The sequence below is a fragment of the Ambystoma mexicanum genome, chromosome 7q, assembly GCF_040938575.1.
Source record: "Ambystoma mexicanum isolate Mex_15411 chromosome 7q, UKY_AmexF1_1, whole genome shotgun sequence".
Lineage (NCBI taxonomy): Eukaryota > Metazoa > Chordata > Amphibia > Caudata > Ambystomatidae > Ambystoma > Ambystoma mexicanum.
The window spans coordinates 832,193,014-832,211,828 of record NC_090941.1 but is presented as its reverse complement, the minus strand read 5'-3'; the positions used below and the strand labels follow the sequence as shown (position 1 = coordinate 832,211,828).

Sequence of the window (18,815 nt, the reverse complement as noted above, 5' to 3'; positions counted from 1 at the left end):
GACCCATCTCTAACCTGAAACCTGTAACTAAGAATAAAGAGCATCTTTCCTTTGGCACCTACCTGGGTCAGGCTGGTTCCTGCTCCTTGTCTTCTTACTTACCTGGCCCAGGGTACACCACATACCCACATTTCAATATGCATATCTACATTCACACACACATAGGCAATACAAATCAGAAACAGCATAATACTGGGAGATAGTCTTAATAAAATATTGCAGTATTTTAATGAAACAGATGAGTTGATGAATAAATAGGCATTCATTACAAAATGTGCAAGTTAAGGCTTTTCAGCGGATCAACACACTCTGAACGGCTTCCCGTGCCTGGTGTTTGGGCAGCCACTAAAACTATTCCTGTTAAGTGAATGCTGTCTATAAGATCCATTGCAAGGAACAGGCACACATTTACAGCTCCATGGATAATGCAAAAAGCGCATATGCATTTTATATACAGGAATGTTGCTGTCACTTTGTGTTGAAAAATACTCTTTCTTAAAAAATAAGTATCAGCCTGATGTACTTATACAATGTGTTTGAAAACACAGAGGGAAAAAATCACATCTGGCAAAAATGAAAGCAAAAACCAGACATTTGCAACTGTGGAATGTTCTTCTTTACAAGACTTTTCAAAACCTTACAAAAATACCCTCACATTCAGAGAAAAATACAGATAAAATCACATTCATTTTTAGAACTTTTCTAGGTTAGCGCACAAAAGGCATCCATTGGCTCTTTGTATAAAATAGAGTTTTTTAATATTATATTTATTTCACATGAGTATAAATATAACCTAATGCATATGAGGAGTATTTGATTTCAGCACATATTTTACAAAAAATTACAAAACACATTTTTACATTTACAACCCCTATTTGAATAGAGTTTATGGTACACGTTACAAATATATACAAAACTATGGAAACAACCATCACCGCTGTGACGTAATCTCATTATATGTATTATATTGCGCGTCGCATTGCATACACAATCACTTGAATTGTGCTTGCACTTTTCCATGGATTGGAGGCACTTAGGGGCCAATTCACCACGAAATTGCACTGTGTAACATACCCTGGAGAGGACTAGGCTATTCACAAAAGAAGTTACGCTGTATACGCCTGACTTACACTTGACATACAACAGTGATTCCCTGTGCAACAGTAAGAAATCAGTTATAAGTCAGAGTTACAAAGTGCACCTTCCATTGTAGATAGCATAGCCCCCACCAGGGTAAGATTAACTCAGTTTAACATCTTTGTGAATTGGCCTCACTGGTCACAGGACTATCTGTTTACCAGTCTAAGGAAAACACTTGGTTTGAAAAGCTTCTTGTGCAAAATTAGAGAAGCATAGTAACCTTGGTGACACTGTGAGAGATGGCCATATGCTCATATAGGATGTTGGCCCACTTGTGATGCCAGAACCTGTGACAGAGCAACTCACTTGCATCCAAATATTCATGGAAAGTGTGTAATTGAAAAATAGAGCAGTATGGGAGAAGGCCTATGGGCAACAAGGAGTGATAACAATACAGGACACATCTATGGAGTTTAACCAACTGAGGTTGTGTATGTGTCTGCTCCTGTGGTGCGACCAGAGGTAATAAAGTGGACTAACGTACCGCTAGTGTGATGCCTTACCTTGATTAGCTGGGAGGCACTGATGGTTTATATTTCAAAAAGTACTAGTTCTAGTTATATTCCTAGGAGGATCGTTGATACATCTCCTGCTTCACTGCAAATATTACAAGGGTGCCAGGCCAATTCATGTGACAACAATGATCACACCTAAGATTGCATACAGGACACATGTGGGTTTTGCATAAGGGAAAAGAATAACATTGAAAGAGGAAAAGTCCAAAACCGAAGGACCAACAGCTGGAGTTAGGTCCCGGATAGTGGCTGCATATTTGGCAGAGAGACACTCAGAGTCCAAGTAAATAAGTGGGTCAACGTAAAAGGGCCCTATGACCCAACATATCATTTTCAAGTTAAGACAGATGGCAGGATTTTCTGGCACTACAATGCTGTAGCACCAAATGTTATAACACTGCACATATCACAAACTCAATTTCTTCATCACCTCTTTGTTATCCACTATCACTGTACCACCTTCTCCTGATACAGTATCTTCTTCACCATGATAGTTTAAAGGTGGCCTTAGGATTCCAGGAAGTTAGTGAACACCCTAGGACCTAGCAAGAAATTGTAGAAAGTATTGGTTCTGAATATCTTAACCCAGCCTCACAACATAATTAGCACTGCTTTGTGCTACCTTGAGATGCTTTTTACAAGACGGGGCCCTTGGCGTTTAGCACCTAATCTAGGTCAATGGAATGAGTCCAAGGCACAGTGTGGTCTGTCAAGCCATTTCTACAAATGGCTCTGTGTTCCTTGACAGACACCTCCTACTGTAGTGGTGTAGCCTGAGCTCACGTCTAGCCTAGTATAGCCTGTTGCTTGTATGTTGCATTACCTCATCATCTGAACGCCCCTGTGTGTGTACTTGTAACTGTTTGTGTGTGTCTGTGTGTGGTGGGAGGGGGGTGAGAGGGGCAACGGCTGCATGAGTAAAGGGGTTATGGGTTCCCTAAGAGTAATTCAAACACTCTTCAATACCTTTTTGTTTAAAACAAACTTTTAAGGCCAGTTGTTTGGATGGCACCCCAGAATTGGAACACCCTAAAATACGGGTTGTCTTTAATTAATGATATAGATAGCATCTTTGACAACAATCAAAATAATGAATTATAATGAAGAAAAGGTAACAGCCGCATCTGCCCTGCCCTTCTCATATGCGGGGCAATAAAGATATAAGTGTATAGTCGGTGATGCCTGTAATAATGTTCATGACACATTAGTAAAGGTGACCAGTTGGAATCACTTTTTTCTAGATTTGAGGACAACAGGAGTGAATTCCACTTCGCCAATGTCTCTCCTCTGCGAGGACCAATGCATCAATTACCTCATCCAGTGTATGGAGGATTTGCTTTGAGGAGCTATGGTCAATAGTTAGGCTATTATAGCAAGAGATTAGAGGCTATATGTTTTTTAACATTTCACAGAATTCTTCAAAGGAACAATTCACAGACTACTGCAAATTATCCATGTAAACCCTTGTCAATATTGCCCACTTACAATTATCAATAATGTTATGATGCAATACAAAAGTAAAGGCACGCAAACTGTCCAGAGGGATAAGAGCAGTGCAATCTTAGTGATATAAGCTGCTTGGCAGAATGAAGAAGACCCAAAACCCCTTTTTACAGCATTGCTATTAAACATAAAAACCAAAACATAATGTTGAGGTCGCAGGCTTAGAAGATCAACAGCTGCATAACAAATTTAAAAATCAAATTTTGGTACATTGATCGACTTTCTCCCAAATTGCAGTTTACTCTCATGCATGTCCCGCTCCTTTATAAGGAAATTATATCCAAGCTGACACTAAGGTCCTAAAAGGCACTTGATGAGACAGGCATACGTGCCGTATTAACCCTCCGTTTCACTGCTGTAGAAAATGATCTCCTGCGTTCTGGTAAAGCTGAACATGTGGCGCACCCACAATCAGTGCTATCCATCTCTCTCCTAAATTATATGGTTCCCAAAATGAACCAACCTGCATAGCATTGCCCTAAGTAGCAGATACACAGGTGCCCACTTGGCAGAACAGTGAGTAGTGATGTCGAAGAGGACATTCAACCAAAAATATGTGCTTGAGTAGATTTGCCAATTTACTTTCATTCATTTTCTCTTGAGGTTCAGGATCCCCCTTAAGGGTAGCAGTGTTACCCTGTTCCAACATGCATACACAACAGTATTTCAGATTCTAAAATGAAAGCTCAGTTGTGATGCTGGCTTTAACAGACTTACTTACATTTTTTGTAAAAGTGCTGGTGTTGAAATGCGTACGGTAAAAATGATGCAGGTGCGCCATTTGCGATTTATGTTTACTGGTATGTACCCCATTAGCCCATCTCTCCTTCACATTCTATGCACATGCTCCAGCTCCCCTTTATAAGAGAGTTAAAAGGGAATGGTGGCCAAGTATACCCAAACATTTATATATATTTATTTTAAAATACCACATTTTCAATAGGCACTTGCAAATAGTTTCTTTGACAGAATAACAGACCTCTTAGGTTGGCTTGATATTAGTCTTCGCTTCTTTTTAAAGTACAACTTATGCAGAAGTACTTATTCCTCAAAATCACTGGGTTGAATCAAGCGGATGCCTGGCAAAATCAAGCAATGCATGGTTAGATTGTTTTTTTCTGGTGTTTTGATTAAGGCACTTGACTGCTGCTGACTGTATGGTGTTCTGTTTTATGATTATGACACCCCCCCCCCCAAACATAAACACAGCCCCTATTCCACACGTGTTTCTCACTGAACAAAAGCATAAAAACCAAGATGTATTTTTTATAAAGGCTGATATTTTCACTGCCTTTATGATAGCCCAAGCATATTTTTGGGGTAGCATGACTCTGATGCCGGCGTGCCACACAATCTACAACAACCCTTCTGTCAACCACCTCGAAAAATGTACAGCATTGGAAGAAGCTCTGCATCTCCACAAGCCTAACTGCTATAGAGAGATGCCCAATAAGTGTGCAAAGATCAAAGGCGTGAAGCTATCTTTCCTTAGGTGGGATTTCCCAAGATCTCATCCAGATTGATATCTTTCATCCAGTCATCATTGCCAGGGCCGGTTTTAAGCAGAGAGTCAATGTAGTCAGAGTGACTGTTGAGGGCAGATCCAAGGCTGTCATTCTGCTGATTGAGAAAGTCAAAGGCCAAGTCACTGCCATTGTCAATGCTGGGGAATGCCCTAGACGTATGGTTGGTGGTTGTGAAACCGGTTGATGGTACAGCTGATGATGGGTTTACGCTTGGCCCTGATGTGTTGATGTTTGGAAGCGCTTGTGATCGCAAGTGATTAGGTCGTATTGTTCCTGCTCTTAAAGACCCCATTGTTTGACCATTTGATGCTGGACTCAGTTGGCTTACTGGTCTCATTTGCACCCCTGGTGCAATTTGATTGGGTGGTGCCATGGCGCGCTGAGAAAAATGCTGATTGCCAACACTGGGCTGCAGAGACTGATTGCCAAAAGACGTGCTGGTAGGGAATCGAATGGCGGATGATTGTAATGGATCGAGCTTGGCAACTGCTTCTTGAGAGGCCCAACTCTGCTGTGTGGAGTTGGAGTTAATCATAACATTTGTAGCCCTTTGTCCGGCCATATTAGTTGCTCCGTGATTAACGTTCTGCTTAACTTGCTGGGAGGTGACACCAAATCCAGTTCCAAAAGATGGTAGTCCATTACCTTGACCCAGTGCCGATTGGCGGCCTACCATGGAATTTGTTTGATTTGTCCCCATTTGATTTTGATTCGTGTGTTGCTGCATCTGGTTATTACCTGAGTTAACAGTATATAAACTTGGCTGATTACATGAAATATTACTGTAAATTCCCATATTCCGCACTCCTGGAAGAGGAGCCATTTTGGGTGAATGGCTCGTTGATAGAAGATTAGAATTCTGTGATAAAAGGCTGGACGTTGAAACAGGATTTGGTACAGGTTGATTGGAGTTCAGGTTCAAAGCCAATGACCCACCTAAAAACGGAATAATAATATTAGTATGATTTCTTCTTTTGATTTACATCAAAAAAGAGCCTAACACATAGTTTTAGCAAATAAAAATGTATCAAAAGAATATGTATTAAACCAAATGATTTTATCATAACACTGGTCCTGAAAAGAATATATTGGCTCCAATAAAATTGAGAATCTCTTTCAAGGCCCTGGCACTGCTCCTCAACGCTGTATATGGCCCAACCCCTTGCTATTTGCAAACTAATATCAGATGATATCTCATGGAACAGATCTCTTGAAACATGTGCGCTGGGTTAACATTCCCTGCTTTAAAGGGTAAAAGCTATGGGACGCTCATTTCAAGTTTCTGCTACCATAAGCTTGAATTCTCTACCAGAGGACATTTGCATCATTGAATGCCACCTGACATTTTAGAAGATCCTTAAACCTTATCTCTTGTAGGTTATCCAGTCAATTACTTGATCCTGACCTTAGTGCTTTGATGCTCTTATGTGCCATTTAGTGCTTTATATATTAAATTGATAAATACAATGAAATAACATCAACAAGGTGGGTTAGAGGATAATTTACCCCAATTTAGGTATCCAATTCAAGGGTCCCACAATCCTTGGCACAAATTCAGGAAACAGCAATTGCATTAGATGCATGTGGAATTGTGCATCTGTCAATCCTCAAGCAGGTCTCTCATCCCACTAGTTTATAAGAGAATTCTCTTTCCTCCCAAAGTAGATTTACATTAGCATTTTAGGCCAGTTCACTAAAGATTTGTGGGAGTTTGCAAACATCTGGATAGTGAGAGAAGTGGCTTCTCTGTATTAACTACTTTAAATATAAATAATATACCTTCTGTATAATAGAAATACATACAATTTTAAGTATATAGATTATTTCTGGAACAAACTGCGTGTTGCTGATTTGGTTTTGAAATGGCTTGAATGTTCTCAGAGGAGAAATCTGGTTTTAAAACTTTACTCTTATTGCAAGGTAGACTGAAGTCAAGTTCTCAAGTTGAAAATATATATTATGAGTCTCAATTGCTACATTCAGATGCTTACAATTGGTCAGAGGTCCCACAGTAAAATGGAGAACATGGTATTGTTTTGCTAAAGAACGTATCTGCAAATATTTGGAACATGATGGTTGTTTGGTACCATAAACTGTGCAGGGTACACTTCCGTGGTCTGCTAGCCAAATATGACAACATATCTAGCATCAATGAGTTATCCCATTTATTAATCTTTGCATGTTTCATGCAGTACTAAAATCATGACAAGTCCCCACATAGATGTAAAGGCTATTAAGACTGACTTTAAATATAGCAATGAAGCAAGGCATCTGTCCTGTAAAGTTAGTCCTCATTAACATGTTATGTTGCACCTGCAAAGCAGACAGGAAGTAACATTTGAAATGTGGCACCGCACATACTTTGTCCTCAAGCAAGAAGAACATACATTGCATGGGTTTAGGGGGCTGGTTATTTTACCAGATTAACATGTTCATATTCAAGTGTATCAGAAAAATATTGAAATATTTAAATGAAAAATTAATTTCTTAAACTTAGAATGTAGAAAGGTAGTTATTGAGTGGCATTCTGCAGACATAATTGGTTGAGGGGAAGGCATTGGAGAGGCTCTTTGTGCCTTTTGTGGATGCAATGGTGAGTCCATGTGCAATCAACATGTTCTTCCATGTTATACTCCTTTGTTGGTAGTTATTACAAATGCTGCATTTGTACAAATGTCTGAAATATAAAGTGCTTGGTAAACACACACATTTAAATAGAGATATACACATTTTAAAAGAGAAAGAGAACTGACAAGGAATTAACCATAACATTGTGTTTTTAACTAGCACTTTCTAAATCGATGTGTTGGTTATATATGATGTAGATGACAGGTGTTCCAAAGGATCAAAGGCTTTGTGGGCCTTGCTGGGATTCAAACATGTGACCTTCAGGTTGTACCCGGATTTAACCAGTGGGCTCTTAGATGACTTAGCTCAGTAGAATGCAAAAGTCATGGATTTATCTTGAATTACAGTTTAAAACCGTCCAGACATTACAGTAGGTCTGCTCTCTTCAGCGGTGATATGAAGGGAATTCAGAAGAAATTGTCAGAACGTCATATTTGGGAACCATCGAGAACACTATAAATACCAATTTGTCAACAAAATCAATATGTCTAACTCATACCAGCCCCTAATATACCTCTATGGGAACCATGTATGCCATTAGGAGCACAAGTATCCACCCTTTCCTCACAGTAAAAAACACAACACAATCTTTTGAAAATGTCGAAAATGCTTAAAATGAACAGTTTCATAATACGGTATCGGCACAATGATGTTATTATGATTATGAGAGTTGTAAAACTATGATGGAGAAGGCTGGTTTTAGAATGTGCTGATAAAGAGGAATGGGACTATACCCAAGAACATATGTTAAGGCTCCCATCGCCATCGGTGAAAGTGTATAGGAAGAGCTAGGTTGTAAGGACCCCCGAAATTGTATTACAAGGGTCACCTCCCACGAGTGAAGGAGAACTATTTGAATGATCAGGTTAAATGTCTTCCCGGTGCGTACCAGGACCCCATGCTTAGGTATGGAGAGGAAATGTTCATGTGGGATGGGAATGCCCAGGAATGATTTACATTTCCTGTTGGTATGTACATGTAATATTGGACCAAGGAAAAAAGTGTTATTTTAATGAAAACTGTTAGAAGCTGTGCGGAGACTATGTTTTTAATAATGCACTTGATAGATTAGGATTTTTTTTGGGGGATATTTTATCGTATGTCAAAGAATCTTTGGAGGGGGCATAGGTAAACTTATCGACAGGACAGTATTTATAAGTGTAATTTTATAGTATGTATTTAACTGTGTTTTCTTTTTATGGTGGAAGTTAATAGTATACTGAATAAACGTCGATTGACTGATGATTCGACACACATGTGGAGAGTGTTGATTCGCAAAACCAATTAAATCTGGTGCCCTATTACCGTATGCACATTATATGAGAGACAGTGCCCTGCCCATGGCATCATTGTGGGTCCTTCCCCTCTGTCCCTCTCTTTAAGATGTTAAGATGCCATGTTGCGCTTTTGTCCACACTGCGATACAAGTTACCATGGGGAGAGTTGCTAAAATGGAGTCTATCACTGTATGTACATTATAAAAGATAGAGTTTGCGGCTCCTGTCTTCAATGCTGGTCCTACTCCTCTGTCCCCTTCTTCAAGATGCCATCTTGCCCTACTGTCCACACTGCGATAGACGTTAGCATGGGGGCAGTCCATGATATGTAGCCAGGCTTCTGTCCTTCACATTGTGCTGCGTAGCCTCCATAGAGCTTACATTTACCTCTTTGCTAATCACACTATAACAGGCTATGCCCCAACCCCCATCCATCATTCATATTGCATTGTGAAGGGACCATCACTTAGATCAGTATCTTAGTTTTGCCAGTAACAAGGGATTGCATTATTTTTAGCAACACTATATATAAATAGTGGTCTGTCTACTCCAAAACACATTGGAGAGTTAAATGCTTAAAGTGCTGGATCTCTTAAGTACCCAGAGGGCATACCATCTAGGATAGTAAAGATGATTAGGGAATTTTTGGAAGAACCACTGACAAGTGCTTTCTAGATACTGCTATAGTCCAATTAAAAAGGTGATGTTCGGAGAATGTTGCTTAATACAGCCAAGTCGGCTGATTTGATGTCATGGTTCTAAAGACCAGGGAAATCTGTGTGTGCACATATGAATTTGGTAGTATAGATATTGCTAACTTAATGATAAAATCTAAGAATCCACATGCAGCAGGCCCAGATGGACTCCCAACTACTACACTAAAAGGATATTCAGAGTTTTGGGGTAAATTACTAGTGATTTTGTTTTGTCCAATTGTCCTATGCGTGATTTACATCCTACATGCCATTTATCATACATAGTACAGATATTTAAAAAAAGAGGGCAGGCATGATCCGATTAGCTACAGGCCAATCGCCTTATTGGATGCAAGCACCAGGATGTTTGAGCCTTCATCCTAAAAGACTTAGGGCCTGATTTACAAGCATGTTTTTACATGAGAAAGATTGAAAACATTATTGTTAATCAGGCCCTTAGAGTCTTTGGCTTTGTCATCTGGCCGATTACATAAACAGTCCACAGCAGACACACTAGAGAACTACTTTGAAAATAATTATATTAGCCTTTTTACAATGCCAGGATTCTCAGAAGAGATAGTTACCCATGTACCTGGCATGTATTGATCTTCTGCACTCTACTACGTTCATTCTGGTGATATTTAATGGGCTGGGCACGTTATCTTCATAGATTAAAACATATTGAGGGTTGCATATTGGCACCCCATCTTTTTAACCTTTATATGTTTGAACTAGAGGGCGTCTTGGACAAAGTTTGATCCTTTCCTCCATACTTCGATCACTAGAAGTTGAGTTGGTTGGCTCATGCCGAACATGTTAAATTACTAGAGGGGACTCCAAATGGACTCCAGTATGCCCTGGACTCATTCCAGCACTTTATAATGAGTGATGATTTCATTGTTACACCTCCAAGTAAAAGAACCGCTTTACTTCGACTAAAAAAAACGATTAAGATCCAATGGAAAATGATTAACAACGTGTTGGAAGTAATACAACAATTGACATACCTGGGTTTTCCTTTATGCAAGAATATTAATATAAAGGCAGTATCAGAAAGACTAAAAAGCAAATGTCTGTTTATGGAGCTCAAATGAAGGAAATAGGTAGCTCTTAAGGTGAGTCTTCTGTTTCACAGTTATGAGTTTGTATAAGCAAAACATTGTGCATGGTTGGGTTTATGGCTTGGACGCAGGAAATGTATTAACAGGTTGAAAGGCATTCTTTGGAGGAATGCCCTATCATTTCCATTTTGTGTTTTGATTGCAGTCATATGATACAAATTAGGGTTATTGTCCCTACTAGATGGAGACTACTTACACCTTTGATAAACTAATTATATGTTGATATATTGCAGCCAAGAGAGCTTCAAAAGAGGTTATGGAGGTTATTGATAATTATGAATACTTGTAGATGACTTTTGGTGTGACTGAAAGTCAATTAAGAGTAAAAAGGCAGCTGTGGGACAAAGATTGGTGTTCGACTAGAGGTCAGGTCCAAAGATATAAGTTATTCAGAGAGGTAGCTAAGTGTGTAAAGAAATGAGGAACGGTACCAATAAGCTTCACAGCATAAAATATAGGAACGCATGTTTGAGATTCTGGTATTACCCATTTTTGCAGCATGACATTTTCGGCGAATTCTATTTGCCACATGTCTTACCACTTTTTTTTTTTACCACAAACATACAGATGGTTAGTTTGGGTAAGGTATAAAAAAGGGTCAGGGGTTAAAGGCAGTGCGGTGGGTGCACCCACCCATTCTTTTGTGGTAAAAAAGCAGTAAAATCTGCAAATAAATCCAGGGAATGTTAATAGATTCGAGATTTCGCATTAACTTGCTTCTCACTTTGGAAGCCATAGGATCAAGACGCAATAGTGCACATTTTGTTCGTACATGCAGGTTTTGTGAACAGACTCCTCATATAGAGACTTTGGAACCTCTATTGTTGAAGTGAACTCATTTATCTGTGTTAAGAATAAATTACTTTGGAAAATGTGTGCATAGGCAGTGTATCTAGTTTTAGCAACTGGAATGTGAGTTAATGTGTTGTTTTATTGCTATTGATTATTAAGACGATTCACTGTTTTTTTCTTTGTACAATGTTTTGTGTAAGGTTTCTGTGAAACCATAACACAACAAATAAAAAAATACTTTGAAAATGAGTCTGTAACAGCATTTACACCGCCATGGATTTGCAAGTAGAAAATAGTTCCCATTGGATATAGTTGAGATTATTGGCTGGAGAAAACAGAAAGAGAATTAAGAAGAGTTAAGATGAAACCCACTTAGACTGGAGCAAAGCCTTTCATACTGCTCCAAAGAGAATATTTATGAATTAGTTGAACAGCCTCGGACAGCCAGACAGTTTGAGGAATTTGGCTAGGAATCTCCAGGCGATAGGTGACTAAGGATTGCGCTGTTCATTGTGAAGACACTAGATAGCAAGTGAACCGGCCAATGGTAGGCCCCCAGACTAGAGGTCTTAAACGCATTCATAAATAGGCGGGTAGAGAAGCTGCTTGGTAGGATAGGGTAGCTTGCAGTTAAGATACATGTATGTCATGGAAATGATACAGGAGAGAGCCTAAACAAATGAAGCCTGAATACAAAAAAATAGGCCATGATGATCTAGAACATGGCTCTTGGGGCACAGAAATCCAAAGAAGTACAAGACAGAAATTGTGCTCATAAAGGTGACTGACAAGTAATCAGATTGATGTTGGAGTTATCACGTAGTATGACTTCAAATGGTAATACTATATGGCTCTAAGGAAAAGAGTGGCTCAAGGAGAATATCAGGATGCATAGTGAGCCAAATACAAGATTGTTCTCCTAGAGCTCTTGAAAGAAATCACGAGAATCCACATCTCTAAGACGTTGAAGACACATTGATGACAGTGTTGATAGGCGATGGATGAAAGATGTATCTTAAGAGTGGCCCAAGAACGTAAGCGTCTGTAACCTGGATGAAATCAGGGCTGTGGGGAACATGAAAGGGATGATCACGCTCCTTCATGGAATAAGAGTTAAGCCTTTTCCAGTGGATTCATAGTTCTTCAAATAAAGGTCATGCTGGATATGAGACTTGTGGGTTGTAGACCTAGGAGCACTGTGAGAAAATATTTCTGCATGGCAGGGTTGCACAAATTAATGTAACACCATCCTGTCAGTAGTGGTGGAGACCAGGTAGAGTATTTGTGTTGTGAGTGAGCAGGCAGATGGCATTGCAGGATGTGCCTAGCAGTCCACATCTGTCACTATTTCTTAAGCGTCTAATACATATTTACACAAATGTGAGAGAGAACAGACAGTCCAGGTGTATAATATACATATTCCAAGCTTTGACGCTGACTGCTAGCTAGCACAATCTCTTGGTTTCCATGCCCTAATGTTTAAACGTTACGTGAGAGGCAGGGTTGAATGGGGAACAATGGTTAAAAAATGGCCCTGGCTCACAGTGAGCTGCATGGCTTTGAGCTTGTTAGCAAATATAGCAGACAATGAAATACCTCTGTGACAACGCCCTGGTCACTTTTCATCTGGGTGTGCACACTTACCAGAATACTGGCTCGCTTGCTGAATGTTCACCATGTTTCTTCGTTGGTCCTTGTAATCAGGTGGTGGTCTTGTCAGATGTCTATTTAATTGATCTTGTGGTGTGATTTTATCCTAGAAAAAAATGGTAAAGGGTAATTTCATGTATTCAGTTTCAACCTCGTTCAAATGTTGAACCAGTCCAATCCTACAGAGCTTCATGTTCTATACTGAAGATTTGTTATTGAGTACATTTTTGTAATAAACATTGATATCATTCTATTTTCATCAGCCTGCCATTTTAAGGTAGATAGATACATCAACGTACCTATAGAATACCATATTATATTGTTTTGAAAGAATATTTAAAAGATTGGGAGTAAGAGCATGGCCTAGGAGTCACCCAAATTATAATACTTCTTTTTTTATTTTGACCAGTAGGGAAATGGAGAAGGATGGAATTAGGGCCTGTAAGAGGGATCTGAGTGAAGGGGGCAGAGTATGAGAAAAGAGCTTCACAAAGACCTAGTAATTAAGTGAAGGCAGTTTGTGTCTCAAAGTCTTTGAGACACAAACTGCCTACACTTTATTACTACTGCTGATGTAATAGCAACGATAAAATCGCTTTTTTAGTATCTAGTGGTGTCAAGAAAGCGCAAAAACATCAATGCAATTAATGCTCAATGTACAATTAAACTACATGTTAACTTGGTTTCTCTCATACAATAGAATTACATAGAATTAGAATGGAAAATGTACTCCTGAAGTCTTCAATATATTGAACCTGGCCACCAAAGTTAAGCACAACTTTGGTGGCCAGGTTTGCCTGTTATCGGTCCGCCAGCCTGAGCCCTAGCAGGGCTGAGTGAAGCGAGGACCACCGTGGCAGCTCAGGGCTGATAATGGACAAGCCGGCCCACCTACAAGCTGCTTGAGATGCTCCCACCGGGTATTCAATTCATCTGCAATAACCAGAGGTAGCTGAGTGGCGTAAATCTATGCTACGGATTGGACATACTCAGAGCTGTGCTAATAATTCAAGCACACCCTTTCTCACATCATTACTCTACTGCCATCCACGTTGTTTACAAAACAGCCTCTTTGGATAAATTGCCTGAGCTAGGGCTGTACCTGTAGAGCATGCTTCAGAAAGTCCTGATGTGTGGATACCTCGTTTTTTGGATCAACACAACAGAACATTGGCAAAAAACAGACTAGGCCGGTAGTCCTGGTTTACAACCAACCAGAGTAAGACTCCACCCACACAACCCCACACATATTGGATCTAGCCGTAGCACATACAATCAAAGCAATCATTAGTATGTGTGGACCATTTCCCTGATTATGCTCCAACTCTCCAGTCAGGAAAAAGAGCCCTGCCTGAAGCAAAAAACAGTCAAAGGTCCCATCCCATTTGGACAGACCAAAACTGTTAAAGTAGAATTCCAAAATTCTGTCCGTAAGGTGGGAGGGTGTCTGAAAAACTCAAAAGCAATGCGGAAGGCCTCCACCGCCATAAACCAGGGCACCAAATTCAGAGATAAAAGCATCAAACAAATGGCAGTACTGCAGATGGGAGTAAGGAGATGGAATGGAAGTACCCAGAGGTCTCTTAATTGGTTATGATGAATTTTAAAGTTTTCATTCAGCTGTTTCTGGTGTTGGCAGTGAATCTGCATTTGTGCAAGAGGTTTTGCCCCTGCTTTGCTCAGGAAAGTCCAGCTTGTACAGATATTTCGATACCTAGGACTGCTTGTGTTCCTGTGTACAGGCCTGTGACCCAGCAATTTGGAGTTAGCTTCACAAGCATGTGGTTGGTCACTTACTGTTACGAGATGAAAACAATGCAACAGAAGCTGCCCAGAGGCATCTGGTGTTTTTTCAATTAATACAAAGCTTTCCGACCATTAATTTTTGATGTTTGAGCAAAACACAGAACACTCCAACTGACAATAAGAGAACACAATCTTGAATGGGACCTGCATCTGCTCCATTCAGGCACCAGAGTGCCTGAAAGAAAGATGGCCTGCCGCCAGAAAGAATAAGGTAAGCCCTGTGGGGCTACAGGCCGTCTTGAGCATTTTTTATTTTTCAAACGTGGCCGACTGCTTACAACCCCCTCATCATCCCGCCTCTGCCCGCTTCTCATTGGCTGGGCCTGCTTCATTATCAGCTGCCCTTCCGGAGCCATCAGGCCACACAGGCCCCGTTAAAAGCCTTTGTTTAAGGCCTGGCTCACCTTCCTGACTGGACCTGACCGGCGATGGTCGCGGGCTGCTGGACTGCCACTATCTCTGGCGCTGTCTCTTCTACCTGGATCCGTGACTCCCTCAAATCTATCCCCACAGATCAACCGAACTTTTTGCCTGCAGCCGGAACGTACTTGGTATGTACATTAATGCTGCTCGCTGGTCTATTTATTTTCTTGTGGCCGTCCGCCACCTTTAACCTTGCCTGCTATGCGGTTGCTGCTGTTTTCACCGCTATGTGTCCCACACATCAGCTGCACTTGTGGCCATGTGCAGCTTCACTAATACAAGCAGCTATGTCCCACCCTACTCCGGGACTCTTGCCCCTCTCATTACTATGGCCTTAGAAGGGCCTGATTGTTCCCCGTCCTGCCCATGTGATCTCCAATTGCGGCTTGAAGCGATGCCTGCTAGTGGGGCTTTACATGGATTGGCAACCTAGGTCTAGCCATATCTTGATCTCCCTCTCGTTTACCTCATTGCATATTGGTTGTCCATTTGCACATGTACACTTGATGTATCCCCCGCACCATGAGCTGAGGCATTCCAATGTTGCACTTTACCTACTTGCACCTGTATACTTGATGTAGCCTCTGCACCATGAGCTGAGGCATTCCAATGTTGCACTTTACCTACTTGCACCTGTATACTTGATGTAGCCTCTGCACCATGAGCTGAGGCATTCCAATGTTGCACTTTACCTACTTGCACCTGTATACTTGATGTAGCCTCTGCACCATGAGCTGAGGCATTCCAATGTTGCACTTTACCTACTTGCACCTGTATACTTGATGTAGCCTCTGCACCATGAGCTGAGGCATTCCAATGTTGCACTTTACCCACTTGTACATGGATTCCTGATGTAGCCCCATGCACCATGAGGCGCGGCTCTGCCAATGTATGCCTTCAACTCCATTCCGCATGTTGTAATTATTATATGCTATCCTTCACTCTCTAAATTGTTCACTTTGCACTTAATGTAACTAGCGCTGTGATAGCGGAGGGTCCCGGGTGCTGCTATAAATGCAAAAATAAAATAAAATAAATAGTGCTGCTGATACAGAGCATGTAATACTGCCAAACAGATCTCAGGTGGTATCACAAATCAAAGAAAATATTCAGGGTCTTTTGTGAACTATGTAGACCCAAATAAAACATTCCTGCTTTCAGAAACAGGACTGTGGGGACCTTCCAAACTTATCTGACACTAAAAGAGCCCAATTCACAAGATCCTCTCAAACAATCCTGAATTGCGACCCTCTGCAGTGCTCTGTAACCAAATTTGATGCACTGGTGGAGAGTGAGGCGGCAATGAATAAAACATATTACAGTGTTCAATGTGCTGGTATAGCTCTGTCTACCAGCCTGCACCTCCCAATCACTAACTACCACTCCTCTCTTCAAGAAGCATGCTGCAGAGCACAAGGTGCTAGCCAACAACTGCTCAAAATCACATGTTCTGCACCCTAGCACAGTATTAGAACGTGAATGGTTCAGGGGTTCATGAAAGTGTATTACTCCCCAATATTCTTCAGTCGCCAAGTAGGAGAACAGAGAATGCACTGAAGAACTTCTTAAAGGACCTCCTCCTTTTCCACATGCAGCTCTAATGTTCCTTGACTTTTCTACAGCCTCTGACCTGATAGGTCATGGTATTATTATTATTATTATTAATATTATTATTATTAGGGTATTTATTGAGCGCGGACCTAGCTTCGGGAAGCAACAGAGTGCTTTACAATCATAGAGTGAAGAACACAGTGAGCGAAGAAGAGAAAAAGGGTGAGTGGGGCTAACAGGTGAGGGTGGGCAATTGGCAGCAAGGGATCTACAAGAAACCAGGGGAGTAGACGGTGGGGAGAAGATCAATGAGTCTCATGCAGGGTGGGAAGTGCAGGTTGTATGGACTTAGGTGTAAGGGAGGAGCCATTCCTTGAAGAGGAATGTCTTGAGCTCTTTCCTGAAATGTAAAAGTGATGGGGCAAGTCTTTTTTTGACTTGTCCTGCTCCATTAGAGTTCAAGTTTGCATATTTCCTTACTTCTGGTAGATCATAAGCCTCCGGAGCTGCTGAGTTTCTCAGTGAAGTAGCTTGGGGACTTCAGGGTTACAGACTTGTAGATGATGCGACAGAATTGGAAGATGATACAGCCTTACAGCGGGAGCCAGTTTAGTTCGATGAGGGTCAGGGTGATTTGGTCAAATTTGCAGAGTCCTTTAATGAATCTTGCTGCAGCATGAAGGACAAATCTCAGCGGTGCCAGGGTAGTCACCAGAAAGCCTTCCAAAAGGGCATTGCCACCATCCGGGTGGGAGAGGACCAAGGCTTGGACAGCGGACTTGAAGTTGTTTTCTGGGATAAAGGGCTTGATTTTCCACAGGAGAGAAAGTTAGTACCAAGCCGTTTGTGTCTTCCTTGCTATGTGCTGTTTGAACATGAGTTATCTGTTGATGTTGAACCCAAGGGACTTGGCACAGATGGCCAGCTGGGGTGGGGAGCCCTCGAGTTTAATAGCAGAGAGCCAGGTCTGGATGTCAGGGTGTTTGGTGTTGTTGGTCAGCAGCAGGAATTCAGTCTAGGAGGAGTTGAGCTTAAGGTAAGCACTGAACTTCCAGGACTGGGTCAATGTGAGCCAGGGCTTGAGACTGTGGATGTCTTAAATGAAGGATATCTTGAGGTAGATCTGCATGCTACCTGCGTACTGGTGGATGTGGATGAAGTATGGAATGAGGAGGGTTCCTTATGAGAGTTGGTGATCTGGAAGAATCCATTTGTACAACATGTCTATATATTTCCTACCAGTCTATATATTTCCCATAACATGCCATCACTCATTGGTGTTTCCAACATTTGTTCCCATGTTGTAATGAAGTCAGTTTGGTTTCCTCGTGTCCCATTAATAAGATCCAATGCACTGTATAGCACATATTAAATAAGCATCAAAAGCATTCTACTATCTGCACCAACTTTTCAAACTGGTTTAGGTGCCTTGCAGTACCTTCCTTTATTGGTAAGGTAAGATTTGAACCAGCTGAGAACGATCTCGCTAATCGGCATGCAGCGAAATAGATTGTCAGTGAGTGTATGGTGGTCTACTGTGTCAATTGCTGCTGAGAAGATAAGGAGAACTAAGAGGCAAGGATGGCCATCATCAAGGATTTTATGGGCATTGTCGATCAACTTGAAGGCAAACGCTTCTGTGCTGCATCTGAAGCCACATTGATAGGGCTGGAGGAGGATATTGACTTTGATGTGTTGGAGGAGTTGTGTGGCTACTGCATTCTCAGGGATTTCACCTGGGAAGGAAAGATGGGTAATGGGGCGCTAGTTGTTGAGATAATCAGGGCTCAGTGTCCGAGATGGTAGATTAATGTGCCCTCATTAAAAGCCAATACATGATCTAAGGTTTAGTCAACTGAGGGCACTACATCATTCCAGACCCAAATGGAAAAGCACAAGATAGAAAACACAAAAGTATGGGGCCGTGTTCTCTGGAGCACCGTTTAACCCAACCTAAAGTCAGACACGAGTCTGACGATCTTCAAAAGGAAGCTGGAAAGAACGCTGTTCAAAGAGGCCTAGCAAACTACCACATTTTCAGATGGTCCACCTGCCCGCCCTTGTCTTCTTCCATGTACTAGATCATGTATTTTATACTGGTCGCGAGCATGGTGTTTTCCAGCCTCTTCTAGAGGAACTAGCACTGGAAATTGTAGTAAATCAGATTGAAAATCCCTAAATATACTTT

The 18,815-nt window shown here is 41.2% G+C and overlaps 1 protein-coding gene across 3 annotated transcripts in view; it reads right to left on the bottom strand.

The window, feature by feature from the left end:
• Positions 1-205: 205 nt before the first annotated feature.
• The window catches only part of MAML2 (mastermind like transcriptional coactivator 2), a 726,684-nt gene continuing 708,074 nt past the window's right edge, over positions 206-18,815 (bottom strand). For 2 of the 3 annotated variants that reach the window (XM_069639165.1, XM_069639166.1), the window contains 2 exons: positions 12,842-12,953; positions 206-5,620 (listed from right to left, as the gene is read on the bottom strand). In XM_069639165.1, the coding sequence (XP_069495266.1) occupies positions 4,647-5,620; positions 12,842-12,953 (1,086 nt within the window). In that variant the 3' untranslated portion in view covers positions 206-4,646. The remainder of the gene's footprint in view (positions 5,621-12,841; positions 12,954-18,815) is intronic. The other variant, XR_011284065.1, reaches the window with a different exon arrangement.